Source organism: Argopecten irradians, chromosome 15 (assembly GCF_041381155.1).
Source record: "Argopecten irradians isolate NY chromosome 15, Ai_NY, whole genome shotgun sequence".
Classification (NCBI taxonomy): Eukaryota; Metazoa; Mollusca; class Bivalvia; order Pectinida; family Pectinidae; genus Argopecten; species Argopecten irradians.
Window position 1 is genome coordinate 33,811,910 of NC_091148.1, and position 14,765 is coordinate 33,826,674.

Here is a 14,765-nt window from a genome sequence, read left to right on the forward strand (position 1 = left end):
TCAAGTTATATGAGGCCAAGTTAACAAGGTTTAACTATATTTCCTTGTTTTCCTTCGCTTATCTTAATATTGAACCCATTATTTTGTTATTTGTTAATGTATACACAGCCTTTGGATAAATTCTCAAAGCTATTTCGTTCACATATTTGAAGAATTAGAAATTCACATGATCTAATCAATATTAAAATCATCAATCAAAATTATTGAAAATTGTTCAATGTCTGTCAACAGTTGATAAAGATTATTAAAACATGATTCTAATTTTCTAATGAAATGAATCCGTTTTGAGATATTTATTGAAGACAGCTACAGCTGTGGACATGTTCTCTGATAGCAAGGGCAGATAATCCATTCCATTCAGGAAAAAATAACTCTTAAACTTAATCATTATAAGCTTATCAAATTTTAATGAATTTCAAGTCGGCAAGCACAAAATTACAATGCTTAATTATATTGGTTAAATATAGCTTTGGAATGAATAAAATACTGATACAGTATAACCTGTTCAAACTGGCCCTTGCCTAATCTGGAACCCTGTCTACCCTGGTATAATTGTACAGGTTTTTCCTTCTTATTTCACAGTAGTTTAAACCTGTTGTATAATCTGGAAACATGGTCGACCAAATACCAAAGGATTTCAATATTACGCATCATTTAAGATAGGGTGACTTAATATACAGGGCCACATATAGACAGGTTAGACTACATGTAAGTCCAGTGACATCGGTTTAGACAAGGTACACTGTATACAGGTAAAGTTGATGATTCTAACACCAAGAAGTTAATAATAGGTTTTGTTTCTTAACTAAAAAATATACAACAATAGTATATAATACATATAAATAAATAGACACATTAAAGCATTTCAAGCACTGCTAAATAATTATAAAAATTTACCATAGCATTTACTCATTCACCCCTGAAGACACATTTAGATTCTTCTAAGTCAAAGACTAGACCAGTCTATTATGAAATTTCAGGGGTGAATTAGTTAAACAACTACACAATAAAATATCAACATTCATATTTTGGTACACTCTTTATAATGAACATTTTGGATTATAAAAACTTAATGAAAACAAAAATATGAAAAGTCAAAAACAGCTTGTGGTTCAACAATATAGAAAAATTTGAATATTCAAGAAAAAAATCAACTTTCTTTCATGGAAAAAATTGAAAGAATTATTAAGCAAGCGATTTACAAGTATATTGGCAAAGAAAACGGACGCTTTATCAGCTGTATTCTTAATGTTTTTATATCTGACAATGAAAAAATATAAAAATATATAAAAATAATACATTAATGTAATTAAATCTTTTCATGTGCAGCACCATCACTCTGGTTTTTACAAAATTACAATCAATTACATACGTACTCATGTACTTTAATTGTTTTTATTTTATACAAGAAGTCAAGTTTACGATGGCTAAAACTGTCCAAAGCAGTATGATAAAAGACTTGACATAATTTTTCTTTAAAAATGGACTTAATATGAACACTGATATACCGTATGGCCAGGTATTTAGTCAAAATATTTGCAATTTCAACCAAAAGTGAGAAAATTCAATTGAGGAGATTATAAATTTGTGCGACTTGGCATTCATGGTCTATATAACATGATAGTTTCTAAATATTTCGCTGATCATCACTTTCGCAATCATGGCAATGCCCCATGAATTCACAAAAATATTATCCCTGCCAAAATAATAAGCAATACAGTAGATTTTTCCGATTATTAGTAAATATACCAGAGTTATATCTTCAAAGAAGCGCCATTGTTTAGGTAAAACATAAAGCTCTAAAATCTTGATATAATAAAGAACAATATCAGAACAACAGCACATTAAAGTATAAATATTGGCAAAAGTATGGCAAAGACGGTAGTTATAGGTATCTAACGGCTAATGTATGGCAAAGACGGTAGTTATAGGTATCGTAACAGGTTATAAAGTGTGTACCAGTAAGTTGTAACAATATAAAATGTTATAAATTGGTTAATATAACCATGGTTAAACGGTTATATCAAATATAGATCAAGGTTACGGTATGCAACTACTGGTCAAGATCCTTAAATTATTGGTATTTACAGGTCAACATGTGACAAATTCATTTTTTATAAAATGTCTCTATAGAAGGTTAATAAATTGAAAAGATTTTTCCAAAGAAAATTCTAAAAAGGAATTTCAATTTGAATATGGTTTTTTTTAAGGTGGTTTTCTTGATGGACATGCAGTTTGAAATTTGTGGGTTTTTTCTGACCAAACATAGGCAAATAATAATACATATGACTTCAAGAATATATCAGTCAGTTATATAATTTACATGTAAATTTAAAATTCATGTTTAAGTAGGTCACTTTAACCTACTTTCTTGTTTACATGGTTATAGTATAGCCTTATAACAATAGAAATACATATCAAAAACAACAAAGCATAACAAAAATACATGTGTTCAGTTCTTTCCACATTGTAAAAAATTATATTTAAATAATAAGGAAGCTGGATTAATTACCATTTGACATGCGGTACTTAAAGTTTTACCACCTTGGTGTAAAGACATATATAAAAGTGTAAATTGAGCCAACTTTATATAACTGAGCAAGAATTGGAGCAAATTTCTACAAATAGAAAATTCACCTTGTCGTATACAAATTATCTTCGTTTCACTTTAGGATAGTTTTAAAAAGATTTGAATTCAAGGTTAATGAGGAGTGCATACAGGGATGGGCGCTTATTCTGTCTATGTACGTTACAGAGTTACCTACCTTGTGGGTCCATTGTTACATCATTGTTTTGTGAGCCAAATTTAAAATTTCTCATAAAGGTATGATGTTACCTCACAAACAATTGATGTCACAATTAATACCTTTCTGCAAGGGCAGATAACTCTGCTTTATGCAAATACAGAATTATATTGATACAATAGAATCTTTTGGTAGAACATTACATAAACTGTGAACAGACAAAAAACACTTTAGGAAATATTTTACCAATAAAATGCCATTGTAGCCAACAATATTTCATTTTCATTGAGTAAATAACAACATTATCAGAAAGATACTGGCATCATAATAAAAAATCTGGAAAAATAGAAAAAAAAAGAACTATGATGGGAAGAAGAGACAATAAGATGAGACACAAAAGATGAGATTTGGACTTTTCTAGAGTTGTCCGTGATAGGTGATGTAGAATTGTTTCCGCGGCTGGAAGGTTACAGCTGAAAATATAAATAGTTAGCATGAAAACTACAGCGAATAGACTTAGATCATGAAAGGAAGAAAATGAAAGGAAGTTATGAAACCACAATCATAGAAAAATGGTTGAATTAAATGAATTTTACTGTAATAAGTAAAAAAATCAACTGGTCACTTGTACTTAAATATCAAATGCTTCAAAAATTTATAATAATAATTACAAAAATACAGAAAGATTTGATAACATAAAACAATGACTTAAATACTTTTCAAAATAAAGTTACTGTATCATCAAAGGCAAAATATTACAGAACATGGGAGATAAGTACACAATAGGGGAGATAACTCTGAGAATGGGAGACAATTATTGCTTTACAATTTTCCATATTTATGATAATATTTTAAGAGTTCTCCCAGATATGATATTTTATTTACAAAGTGTGATATCAATAAATAAATTGGCTACTTACAAGTGCTTTACCCATGCATTACTTAGTGCAGAACATGTGCATTTATCCGAGCTTGCACATGCTGTGGATAATATATATACATTCATTTTGTGAAAAAATACACATCAGCATTACAAAAATATAATGTGCTAAATTAACCATGAAGAGCAGCATAACATCACATATTAAATATTCCAGGAATTATTTACACAAATTTCCATTTCATGCATTATTTACAAATAAAACAGATTCATGAATAACAAAACACAAACTGCAACCATTGTTGATCACCAATTTCCCTAAATCCCATAAGGATACCAGTAAAAAATTAATATGACGGTCTGATAGCAGATAAAAATCTCTTACAAAACTTTACATATCCTAGTTTAACCTATATTACTTAAGTCATGTAACTGAATTAGGAAACTGAATTTATGATTGATGATATGACATTAATCAATATAGATTCAATATTCTCCTTCCCATTTTAAATGCTTCTTATTGGGCTAGAAGATTTTATTTGTAAGAATCTGGTAAAGGAGTGAGTTATATATAAATTTAAACTTGGTTGCTAAGAAGCTCTAGTATTAAACTCAAGGGAGATAACTGCTGTTTAAAACCTGATTCCCACCAGTTATATTCCACTGCTGACTAGGGAAGGATAACACTAATTAGAACATAGATTTTTGTTTGTAAATCATGTCTGCTGCTGGGGCTCAGACGTCGTGGCCAGACTGACCGTGTGGTCATCTGTATGTTCTGATATCGTTGACATGATGTCTATATCGTAAGCCGCTGACATTATCTCTTTGTATGTTTCTTTGTCAAGTTCATTTAAATCCAAATTGTTGGGGTCGATAAGAATGTCACCTTTCCGCGTCGGGATCGAGAGTATAGTGTTCTCTGTGGTAAGGTCTCCATTGGTTCTACCTAACATTGTCTGAGGCACCCTAGGGGGCTGTACTGCACCAGACTGACCAGCGAGGTTTCTAGGGGGCGATGACAATGGCTGTGTTTGTTTATGGATCTCAAGAGATGCTGCTAGGGGATTTGTTAGAGAACTGTGGACAACTCCTGTAGGATGCTGTTGAGTTTGAACAACCGATGCTGGTTGTTGTTGAGTTTGAACAACTGGTGTTGGTTGTTGTGGAGTTTGAACAACTGGTGATGGTTGTTGTGGAGTTTGAACTACTAGTGATGGCTGTTGTGAAGTTTGAACAACTGGTGTTGGTTGTTGTGGAGTTTGAACAACTGGTGTTGGTTGTTGTGGAGTTTGAACAACTGGTGATGGTTGTTGTGGAGTTTGAACAACTGGTGTTGGTTGTTTTGGAGTTTGAACAACTGGTGATGGTTGTTGTGGAGTTTGAACAACTGGTGTTGGTTGTTGTGGAGTTTGAACAACTGGTGTTGGTTGTTGTGGAGTTTGAACAACTGGTGTTGGTTGTTGTGGATTTTGAACAACTGGTGTTGGTTGTTGTTGAGTTTGAACAACTGGTGTTGGTTGTTGTGGAGTTTGAACAACTGGTGTTGATTGTTGAGGAGATTGAACAACAGGTGCTGGTTGTGCAGTTTGAACAACTAGTGTTGGTTGTTGTGGAGTTTGAACAACTAGTGTTGGTTGTTGTGGAGTTTGAACAACAGGTGCTGGTTGTTGTGAAGATGGAACAACTGGTGTTGGTTGTTGTGGAGTTTGTACAACAGGTGTTGGTTGTTGATGAGTTTGAACAACTGGTGTTGGTTGCTGTGGTGTTTGAACAACTGGTGTTGGTTGTTGTGTGGTTTGAACAACTGGTGTTAGTTGTTGTTGTGTTTGAATAACTGGTGTTGGTTGTTGTGGAGTTTGAACAACTGGTGTTGGTTGTTTTTGAGTTTGAACAACAGGTGCTGGTTGTTGTGAAGTTGGAACAACTGGTGTTGGTTGTTGTGGAGTTTGTACAACAGGTGTTGGTTGTTCAAGAGTTTGAACAACTGGTGTTGGTTGCTGTGGTGTTTGAACAACTGGTGTTGGTTGTTGTGGAGTTTGAACAACTGGTGTTGGTTGTTGTTGTGTTTGAACAACTGGTGTTGGTTGTTGTGGAGTTTGAACAACTGGTGTTGGTTGTTGTTGTGTTTGAACAACTGGTGTTGGTTGTTGTTGTGTTTGAACAACTGGTGTTGGTTGTTGTTGTGTTTGAACAACTGGTGCTGGTTGTTTTGGAGTTTGAACAACTGGTGCTGAATGTTGTTGAGTTTGAACAACTGGTGCTGGTTGTTGTGGAGTTTGAACAACTGGTGCTGATTGTTGAGGAGTTTGAACCACAGGTGCTAGTTGTGCAGTTTGAACAACTGGTGTTGGTTGTTGTGGAGTTTGAACAATTGGTGTTGGTTGTTGTGGATTTTGAACAACTACTGTTAGTTGTTGTGGAGTTTGAACAACTGGTGCTGGTTGTTGTGTAGTTTGAACAATAGGTGCTGGTTGTTGTTGATTTTGAACAACTGGTGTTGGTTGTTGTGGAGTTTGAACAACTGGTATTGGTTGTTGTTGTGTTGGAACAACTGGTGCTGAATGTTGAGGAGTTTGAACAACTGGTGCTGGTTGTTGTGGAGTTTGAACAACTGGTGCTGATTGTTGAGGAGTTTGAACAACAGGTGCTGGCTGTGCAGTTTGAACAACTGGTGTTGGTTGTTGTGGAGTTTGAACAACTGGTGTAAATTGTTGTGGCGTTTGAACAGCTGGTGCTGAATGTTGTGGACTTTGAACAACTGGTGCTGATTTTGCAGTTTGAACAACTGGTGTTGGTTGTTGTTGATTTTGAACAATTTGTGTTGGTTGTTGTGGAGTTTGAACAACTGGTGTTGGTTGTTGTGGAGTTTGAACAACAGGTGCAGGTTGTTGTAGAGTTTGAACAACAGATGCTGGTTGTTGTGAAGTTGGAACAACTGGTGTTGGTTGTTGATGAGTTTGAACAACTGATGATGGTTGTTGTGGAGTTTGAACAACTGGTGTTAGTTGTTGTGGAGTTGAAACAACTGGTGCTGATTGTTGTGGAGTTTGAACAACTGGTGTTGGTTGTTGTGGAGTTTGAACAACTGGTGTTGGTTGTTGATGAGTTTGAACAACTGGTGATGGTTGTTGTGGAGTTTGAACAACTGGTGATGGTTGTTGTGGAGTTTGAACAACTGGTGTTAGTTGTGGAGTTTGAACAACAGGTGCTGGTTGTTGTGATGTTTGAACAACTGGTGTTGGTTGTGGAGTTTGAACAACTGGTGTTCGTTGTTGTAGAGTTTGAACTACTAGTGATGGTTGTTGTGGAGTTGAAACAACTGTGGTTGTTGGTAGTTTGGATTCAACAACTGATGTTTGTGGTTTTGGAGTTTGATAAATTACTGGAGTTGGTTTTGGAGTTGAATCAGTTGTGGTAGTTGATTGTTGAAGGGTCTCAACAACAGATGGAGATGGTTCAACTGTTTTAATATCCAAAGAAGCTAATTGAGTTGCTTCAAATACAATAGCTACAGGATCAGGTTGATGTGTGTGTACTATGGAAGGAGATGGTTGAATTGTTTCAACTACAGTAGGAGCAGGCTGTGTTGTCTCAACAACTGTAGGAGTGGGTTGTTGTGTTTCAACTACGTTAGGAGTAGGTTGTGGTGTCTCAAACACAGTAGGAGTGGGCTGTGGTGCCTCAACTACAGTAGGAGTGGGCTGTGGTGCCTCAACAACTGTAGGAGTAGGTTGTGGTGTCTCAACTACAGTAGGAACAGACTGTGGTGTTTCAACAACTGTAGGAGTAGGTTGTGGTGTCTCAACTACAGTAGAAGCAGGCTGTGGTGCCTCAACTACTGAAGGAGTTGGCTGTGGTGCCTCAACTACAGTAGGAGTGGGCTGTGGTGCCTCAACTACAGTAGGAGTGGGCTGTGGTGCCTCAACAACAGTAGGAGTGGGCTGTGGTGCCTCAACTACATTAGGAGTGGGCTGTGGTGCCTCAACTACAGTAGGAAAGGGCTGTGGTGCCTCAACTACAGTAGGAGTGGGCTGTGGTGCCTCAACAACAGTAGGAGTGGGCTGTGGTGCCTCAACTACATTAGGAGTGGGCTGTGGTGCCTCAACTACAGTAGGAGTGGGCTGTGGTGCCTCAACAACAGTAGGAGTAGGTTGTGGTGTCTCAACTACAGTAGGAGTGGGCTGTGGTGCCTCAACTACAGTAGGAGTAGGTTGTGGTGTCTCAACTACAGTAGGAGTGGGCTGTGGTGCCTCAACTACAGTAGGAGTGGGCTGTGGTGCCTCAACTACAGTAGGAGTAGGTTGTGGTGTTTCAACTACTGTAGGAGTGGGCTGTGGTGCCTCAACAACAGTAGGAGTAGGCTGTGGTGCCTCAACTACAGTAGGAGTGGGCTGTGGTGCCTCAACTACAGTAGGAGTAGGTTGTGTTGTCTCAACTACAGTAGGAGTGGGTTGTTGTGTTTCAACTACAGTAGGAGTAGGTTGTGGTGTTTGAACTACTGTAGGAGTGGGCTGTGGTGCCTCAACTACAGTAGGAGTAGGTTGTGGTGTTTCAACTACTGTAGGAGTGGGCTGTGGTGCCTCAACTACAGTAGGAGTAGGTTGTGGTGTTTCAACTACAGTAGGAGTGGGCTGTGGTGCCTCAACAACAGTAGGAGTGGGCTGTGGTGCCTCAACTACATTAGGAGTGGGCTGTGGTGCCTCAACTACAGTAGGAGTGGGCTGTGGTGCCTCAACTACAGTAGGAGTGGGCTGTGGTGCCTCAACAACAGTAGGAGTAGGTTGTGGTGCCTCAACTACAGTAGGAGTGGGCTGTGGTGCCTCAACTACATTAGGAGTGGGCTGTGGTGCCTCAACTACAGTAGGAGTGGGCTGTGGTGCCTCAACAACAGTAGGAGTAGGTTGTGGTGTCTCAACTACAGTAGGAGTGGGCTGTGGTGCCTCAACTACAGTAGGAGTAGGTTGTGGTGTCTCAACTACAGTAGGAGTGGGCTGTGGTGCCTCAACTACAGTAGGAGTGGGCTGTGGTGCCTCAACTACAGTAGGAGTAGGTTGTGGTGTTTCAACTACTGTAGGAGTGGGCTGTGGTGCCTCAACAACAGTAGGAGTAGGCTGTGGTGCCTCAACTACAGTAGGAGTGGGCTGTGGTGCCTCAACTACAGTAGGAGTAGGTTGTGTTGTCTCAACTACAGTAGGAGTGGGTTGTTGTGTTTCAACTACAGAAGGAGTAGGTTGTGGTGTTTCAACTACTGTAGGAGTGGGCTGTGGTGCCTCAACTACAGTAGGAGTAGGTTGTGGTGTTTCAACTACTGTAGGAGTGGGCTGTGGTGCCTCAACTACAGTAGGAGTAGGTTGTGGTGTTTCAACTACTGTAGGAGTGGGCTGTGGTGCCTCAACTACAGTAGGAGTAGGTTGTGGTGTTTCAACTACAGTAGGAGTGGGCTGTGGTGCCTCAACTACAGTAGGAGTAGGTTGTGGTGCTTCAACTACGGTAGGAGTAGGTTGTGGTGCCTCACCAAATGTAGGAGTAAGCTGTGGTATTTCAACTACTCTAGGAGTAGGCTGTGGTGCCTCAACAACAGTAGGAGTAGGCTGTGGTGTTTCAACTACTGTAGGAAAAGGCTGTGGTGTCTCAACTACTGTAGAAGTAGGTTGTGGTGTCTCAACTACTGAAGGAGTGGACTGTGGTGCCTCAACTACTGTAGGAGGAGGCTGTGGTGTCTCAACTACAGTAGGAGTAGGCTGTGGTGCCTCAACTACTGTAGGAGTGGGCTGTGGTGCCTCAACTACTGTAGAAATGGGCTGTGGTGTTTCAACTACTGTAGGAGTGGGCTGTGGTGTTTCAACTACTGTAGGAGTGGGCTGTGGTGTTTCAACTACTGTAGGAGTGGGCTGTGGTGTTTCAACTACTGTAGGAGCAGGCTGTGGTGCCTCAACTACAGTAGGAGTAGGCTGTGGTGCCTCAACTACTGAAGGAGTGGACTGTGGTGCCTCAACTACTGTAGGAGGAGGCTGTGGTGTCTCAACTACAGTAGGAGTAGGCTGTGGTGCCTCAACTACTGTAGGAGTGGGCTGTGGTGCCTCAACTACTGTAGAAATGGGCTGTGGTGTTTCAACTACTGTAGGAGTAGGCTGTGGTATTTCAACTACCGTAGAAGCAGACTGTTTTGTCTCAACTATGGTAGGAGTAGGTTGTGGTGTTTCAACTACTGTAGGAGTAGGTTGTAATGTTTCAACTACTGTAGGAGTAGGTTTTGGTGCTTCAACTACTGTAGGAGCAGGTTGTGCTGCATCAACTACAATAGGAGTAGGTTGTGGTGCCTCAACTATGGTAGGAGTAGGTTGTGGTGTTTCAACTACTGTAGGAGTAGGTTGTTGTGTTTCAACTACTGTAGGAGTAGGTTGTTGTGTTTCAACTACTGTAGGAGTAGGTTTTGGTGTTTCAACTACTGTAGGAGCAGGTTGTGCTGCATCAACTACAATAGGAGTAGGTTGTGGTGCCTCAACTATGGTAGGAGTAGGTTGTGGTGTTTCAACTACTGTAGGAGTAGGTTGTTGTGTTTCAACTACTGTAGGAGTAGGTTGTTGTGTTTCAACTACTGTAGGAGTAGGTTTTGGTGTTTCAACTACTGTAGGAGCAGGTTGTGCTGCATCAACTACAATAGGAGTAGATTGTGGTGCCTTAACTACAATAGGAGTAGGTTGAGATGCCTGAATTACAATAGGAGTAGGCTGTGGTGCCTCAACTACAGTAGGAGCAGGCTGTGTTGTTTCAACAACTGGAGTAGATTGTGGTGCTTCAACTACTGTAGGAGTAGGTTTTGGTGTTTCAACTACTAAAGGAGTAGGCTGTGATGCATCAACTACAGTAGGAGTGGGCTGTGGTGCCTCAACTACTGTAGGAGCAGGCTGTGGTGTTTCAACAACAGACGGAGTAGGCTGTGGTGTTTCAACAACAGAAGGAGTAGGTTGTGGTGTCTCAACTACAGAAAGAGTATGTTGTGATGTTTCAACTACTGCAGGAGTAGGTTGTTGTGTTTCAACTACTGTAGGAGTAGGTTTTGGTGTTTCAACTGATGTAAGAGCTGGTTGTGCTGCATAAAATACTGTAGGAGTAGGTTGTGGTGTCTCAACTACAGAAGGAGTAGGTTTTGATGTTTCAACTACTGTAGGAGCAGGCTGTGGTGTTTCAACTACTGTAGAAGCAGGCTGTTGTGCCTCAACTACAGTAGGAGTGGGCTGTGTTGTCTCAAATACAAATGGAGTAGGTTGTGGTGCCTCAACTACAATAGGAGTAGGTTGTGGTGCCTCAACTACAATAGGAGCAGGCTGTGGTGCCTCAACTACTGTAGGAACAGGCTGTGGTGCCTCAACTACTGTAGGAGTAGGTTGTGGTGTCTCAAGTACTTTAGGAGTAGGTTGTGGTGCCTTAACTAAAGTAGGAGCAGGCTGTGGTACATCAACTACAGTTGGAGCAGGCTGTTGTGTTTCAACTACTTTAGGAGTAGGCTGTGCTGCATAAAATACTGTAGGAGTAGGCTGTGGTGTTTCAACACCTGTAGTAGGAGGCTGTGGTGCCTCAACTACAGTAGCAGCAGGCTGTGGTGTTTCAACAACTGTAGGAGTAGGTTGAGGTGCCTGAACTAAAGTAGGAGCATGCTGTGGGGCCTCAACTACAGTAGGAGCAGGCTGTTGTGTTTCAACTACTGTAGTAGTAGGCTGTGCTGCATCAAATACTGTAGGAGTAGGCTGTGGTGTTTTAACAACTGTAGGAGGTGGATGTGGTGTTTCAACTACTGCAGGAGCAGGTTGTGGTGCCTCAACAATTGTAGGAGTAGGCTGTGGTGTTTCAACAACTGTAGGATTGGGCTGTGGTGCCTCAACAATTGTAGGAGTGGGCTGTGGTGCCTCAACTACTGCAGGAGCAGGTTGTGCCTCAACTACTGCAGGAGCAGGTTGTGGTGCCTCAACAATTGTAGGAGTGGGCTGTGGTGTTTCAACAACTGTAGGAGCATGTGGTGCTGCATTAACTACAGTAGTAGGAGGCTGTGAAGTTTCAACTACTGTAGCAGCAGGCTGTGGTGTTTCAACAACTGTAGGAGTAGGTTGAGGTGCCTGAACTAAAGTAGGAGCATGATGTGGGGCCTCAACTACAGTAGGAGCAGGCTGTTGTGTTTCAACTACTGTAGTAGTAGGCTGTGCTGCATCAAATACTGTAGGAGTAGGCTGTGGTGTTTTAACAACTGTAGGAGGAGGCTGTGGTGTTTCAACAATTGTAGGAGTGGGCTGTGGTGCCTCAACTACTGCAGGAGCAGGTTGTGGTGCCTCAACAATTGTAGGAGTGGGCTGTGGTGTTTCAACTACTGTAGGAGGAGGCTGTGGTGTTTCAACAATTGTAGGAGTGGGCTGTGGTGCCTCAACTACTGTAGGAGCAGGTTGTGGTGCCTCAACAATTGTAGGAGTGGGCTGTGGTGACTCAACAATTGTAGGAGTGGGCTGTGGTGTTTCAACTACTGTAGGAGGAGGCTGTGGTGTTTCAACAATTGTAGGAGTGGGCTGTGGTGCCTCAACTACTGCAGGAGCAGGTTGTGGTGCCTCAACAATTGTAGGAGTGGGCTGTGGTGCCTCAACTACTGCAGGAGCAGGTTGTGGTGCCTCAACAATTGTAGGAGTGGGCTGTGGTGACTCAACAATTGTAGGAGTGGGCTTTGGTGTTTCAACTACTGTAGAAGTAGGCTGTGTTGTTTCAACAACTACAGTAGGAGCAGGCTGTGGTGTTTCAACTACTGTAGGAGTAGGTTGTGGTGCATGAACTAAAGTAGGAGTAGGATGTGGTGCCTCAACTACTTTGGGAGCGGGCTGTGGTGCCTCAACTACTGTAGGAACAGGCTTTGGTGTTTCAACTACTGTAGAAGCAGGCTGTGGTGTTTCAACAACTGTAGGAGTAGGATTTGGTGTTTCAACTACTGTAGAAGCAGGCTGTGGTGTTTCAATAACTGTAGGAGCAGGCAGTTGTGTTGCAACAACTGTAGGAGTGGGCTGTGGTGTTTCAACAACGGTAGGAATAGGTTGTGGTGCCTTAACTACCGTAGGAACAGACTGTGGTGTTTCAACAACTGTAGGAGTAGGTTGTGGTGTCTCAACTACAGTAGGAACAGACTGTGGTGTTTCAACAACTGTAGGAGTAGGTTGTGGTGTCTCAACTACAGTAGGAGTAGGTTGTGGTGTCTCAACTACTGTAGGAACAGACTGTGGTGTTTCAACAACTGTAGGAGTAGGTTGTGGTGTCTCAACTACAGTAGGAACAGACTGTGGTGTTTCAACAACTGTAGGAGTGGGCTGTGGTGTTTCAACTACTGTAGGAGTAAGTTGTGGTTCGTGAACTAAAGTAGGAGTAGGCTGTGGTGCCTCAACAACAGTAGGAGTGGGCTGTGGTGTTTCAACTACTGTAGGATTGGGCTGTGGTGTTTCAACTACTGTAGGAGCAGGCTGTGGTGTTTCAACTACAGTAGGAGTAGGTTGTGGTGCCTCAACTACTCTAGGAACAGGCTTTGGTGTTTCAACTACTGTAGAAGTAGGCTGTGTTGTTTCAACAACTACAGTAGGAGCAGGCTGTGGTGTTTCAACTACTGTAGGAGTAGGTTGTGGTGCATGAACTAAAGTAGGAGTAGGATGTGGTGCCTCAACTACTTTGGGAGCGGGCTGTGGTGCCTCAACTACTGTAGGAAGAGGCTTTGGTGTTTCAACTACTGTAGAAGCAGGCTGTGGTGTTTCAACAACTGTAGGAGTAGGATTTGGTGTTTCAACTACAGTAGGAGTGGGCTGTGGTGCCTCAACTACAGTAGGAGTAGGTTGTGGTGTCTCAACTACTGTAGGAACAGACTGTGGTGTTTCAACAACTGTAGGAGTAGGTTGTGGTGTCTCAACTACAGTAGGAACAGACTGTGTGTGTGTTTCAACAACTGTAGGAGTAGGTTGTGGTGTCTCAACTACAGTAGGAGTAGGTTGTGGTGCCTTAACTACAGTAGAAGCAGGCTGTGGTGCCTCAACTACTGTAGGAAAAGGCTTTGGTGTTTCAACTACTGTAGTAGTAGGCTGTGTTGTTTCAACAACTACAGTAGGAGCAGGCTGTGGTGTTTCAACTACTGTAGGACAGACTGTGGTGTTTCAACAACTGTAGAAGTAGGCTGTGTGTTTGTTTCAACTATGTAGGAGCAGGCTGTGGTGTTTCAACAACTGTAGAAGTAGGCTGTGTTGTTTCAACAACTACTGTAGGAGCAGGCTGTGGTGTTTCAACTACTGTAGGAGTGGGCTGTGGTGTTTCAACTACTGTAGGAACAGGCTGTGGTGTTTCAACTACTGTAGGAGTGGGCTGTGTTGTTTCAACAACTACAGTAGGAGCAGGCTGTGGTGTTTCAACTACTGTAGGAGTAGGTTGTGGTGCATGAACTAAAGTAGGAGCAGGCTTGTGGTGTTTCAACTACTGTAGGAGTAGGCTGTGGTGTTTCAACAACTGTAGGAGCAGGTTGTGGTGTTTCAACTACTGTAGGAGCTGGTTGTGGTGTTTCAACTACAATAGGAGCTGGTTGTGGGTGTATCAACTACAACTGGAGCTGGTTGTGGTGTATCAACTACAACAGGAGCTGGTTGTGGTGTATCAACTACAACTGGAGCTGGTTGTGGTGTATCAACTACAACAGGAGCTGGTTGTGGTGTATCAACTACAACTGGAGCTGGTTGTGGTGTATCAACTACAACTGGAGCTGGTTGTGGTGTATCAACTACAACTGGAGCTGGTTGTGGTGTATCAACTACAACTGAGCTGGTTGTGGTGTATCAACTACAACAGGAGCTGGTTGTGGTGTATCAACTACAACTGGAGCTGGTTGTGGTGTATCAACTACAACTGGAGCTGGTTGTGGTGTATCAACTACAACAGGAGCTGGTTGTGGTGTATCAACTACAACTGGAGCTGGTTGTGGTGTATCAACTACAACTGGAGCTGGTTGTGGTGTATCAACTACAACTGGAGCTGGTTGTGGTGTATCAACTACAACTGGAGCTGGTTGTGGTGTATCAACTACAACTGGAGCTGGTTGTGGTGTATCAACTACAACTGGAGCTGTTTGTGGTGTATCA

General features: G+C 41.5%; 2 protein-coding genes across 11 annotated transcripts in view; both read right to left on the minus strand.

The window, feature by feature from the left end:
- The window catches only part of LOC138309474 (glutamate-rich protein 3-like), a 71,842-nt gene that overhangs the window by 17,521 nt on the left and 39,556 nt on the right, over positions 1 to 14,765 (minus strand). The gene's annotated exons all lie outside the window — the stretch shown is intronic.
- On the minus strand, positions 388 to 13,279 carry LOC138309576 (mucin-2-like). Its single transcript, XM_069250803.1, has 2 exons — positions 13,257 to 13,279; positions 388 to 13,164 (listed from the first exon to the last, which is right to left on the minus strand). Exons 1-2 carry the CDS (start codon positions 13,277 to 13,279, stop codon positions 4,341 to 4,343), a joined length of 8,847 nt encoding a protein of 2,948 aa, XP_069106904.1. The 3' UTR covers positions 388 to 4,340.

Coding starts and splice junctions, on each gene's coding strand:
- LOC138309576 (XM_069250803.1), bottom strand. CDS start 13,279: ATGCACCACAACCTACTCCTACA. Junction 13,165..13,256: donor CACCACAACCTACTCCTACA/GTAGTTGAAACA, acceptor GCCTGTTCCTAG/AGTAGTTGAGGCACCACAAC.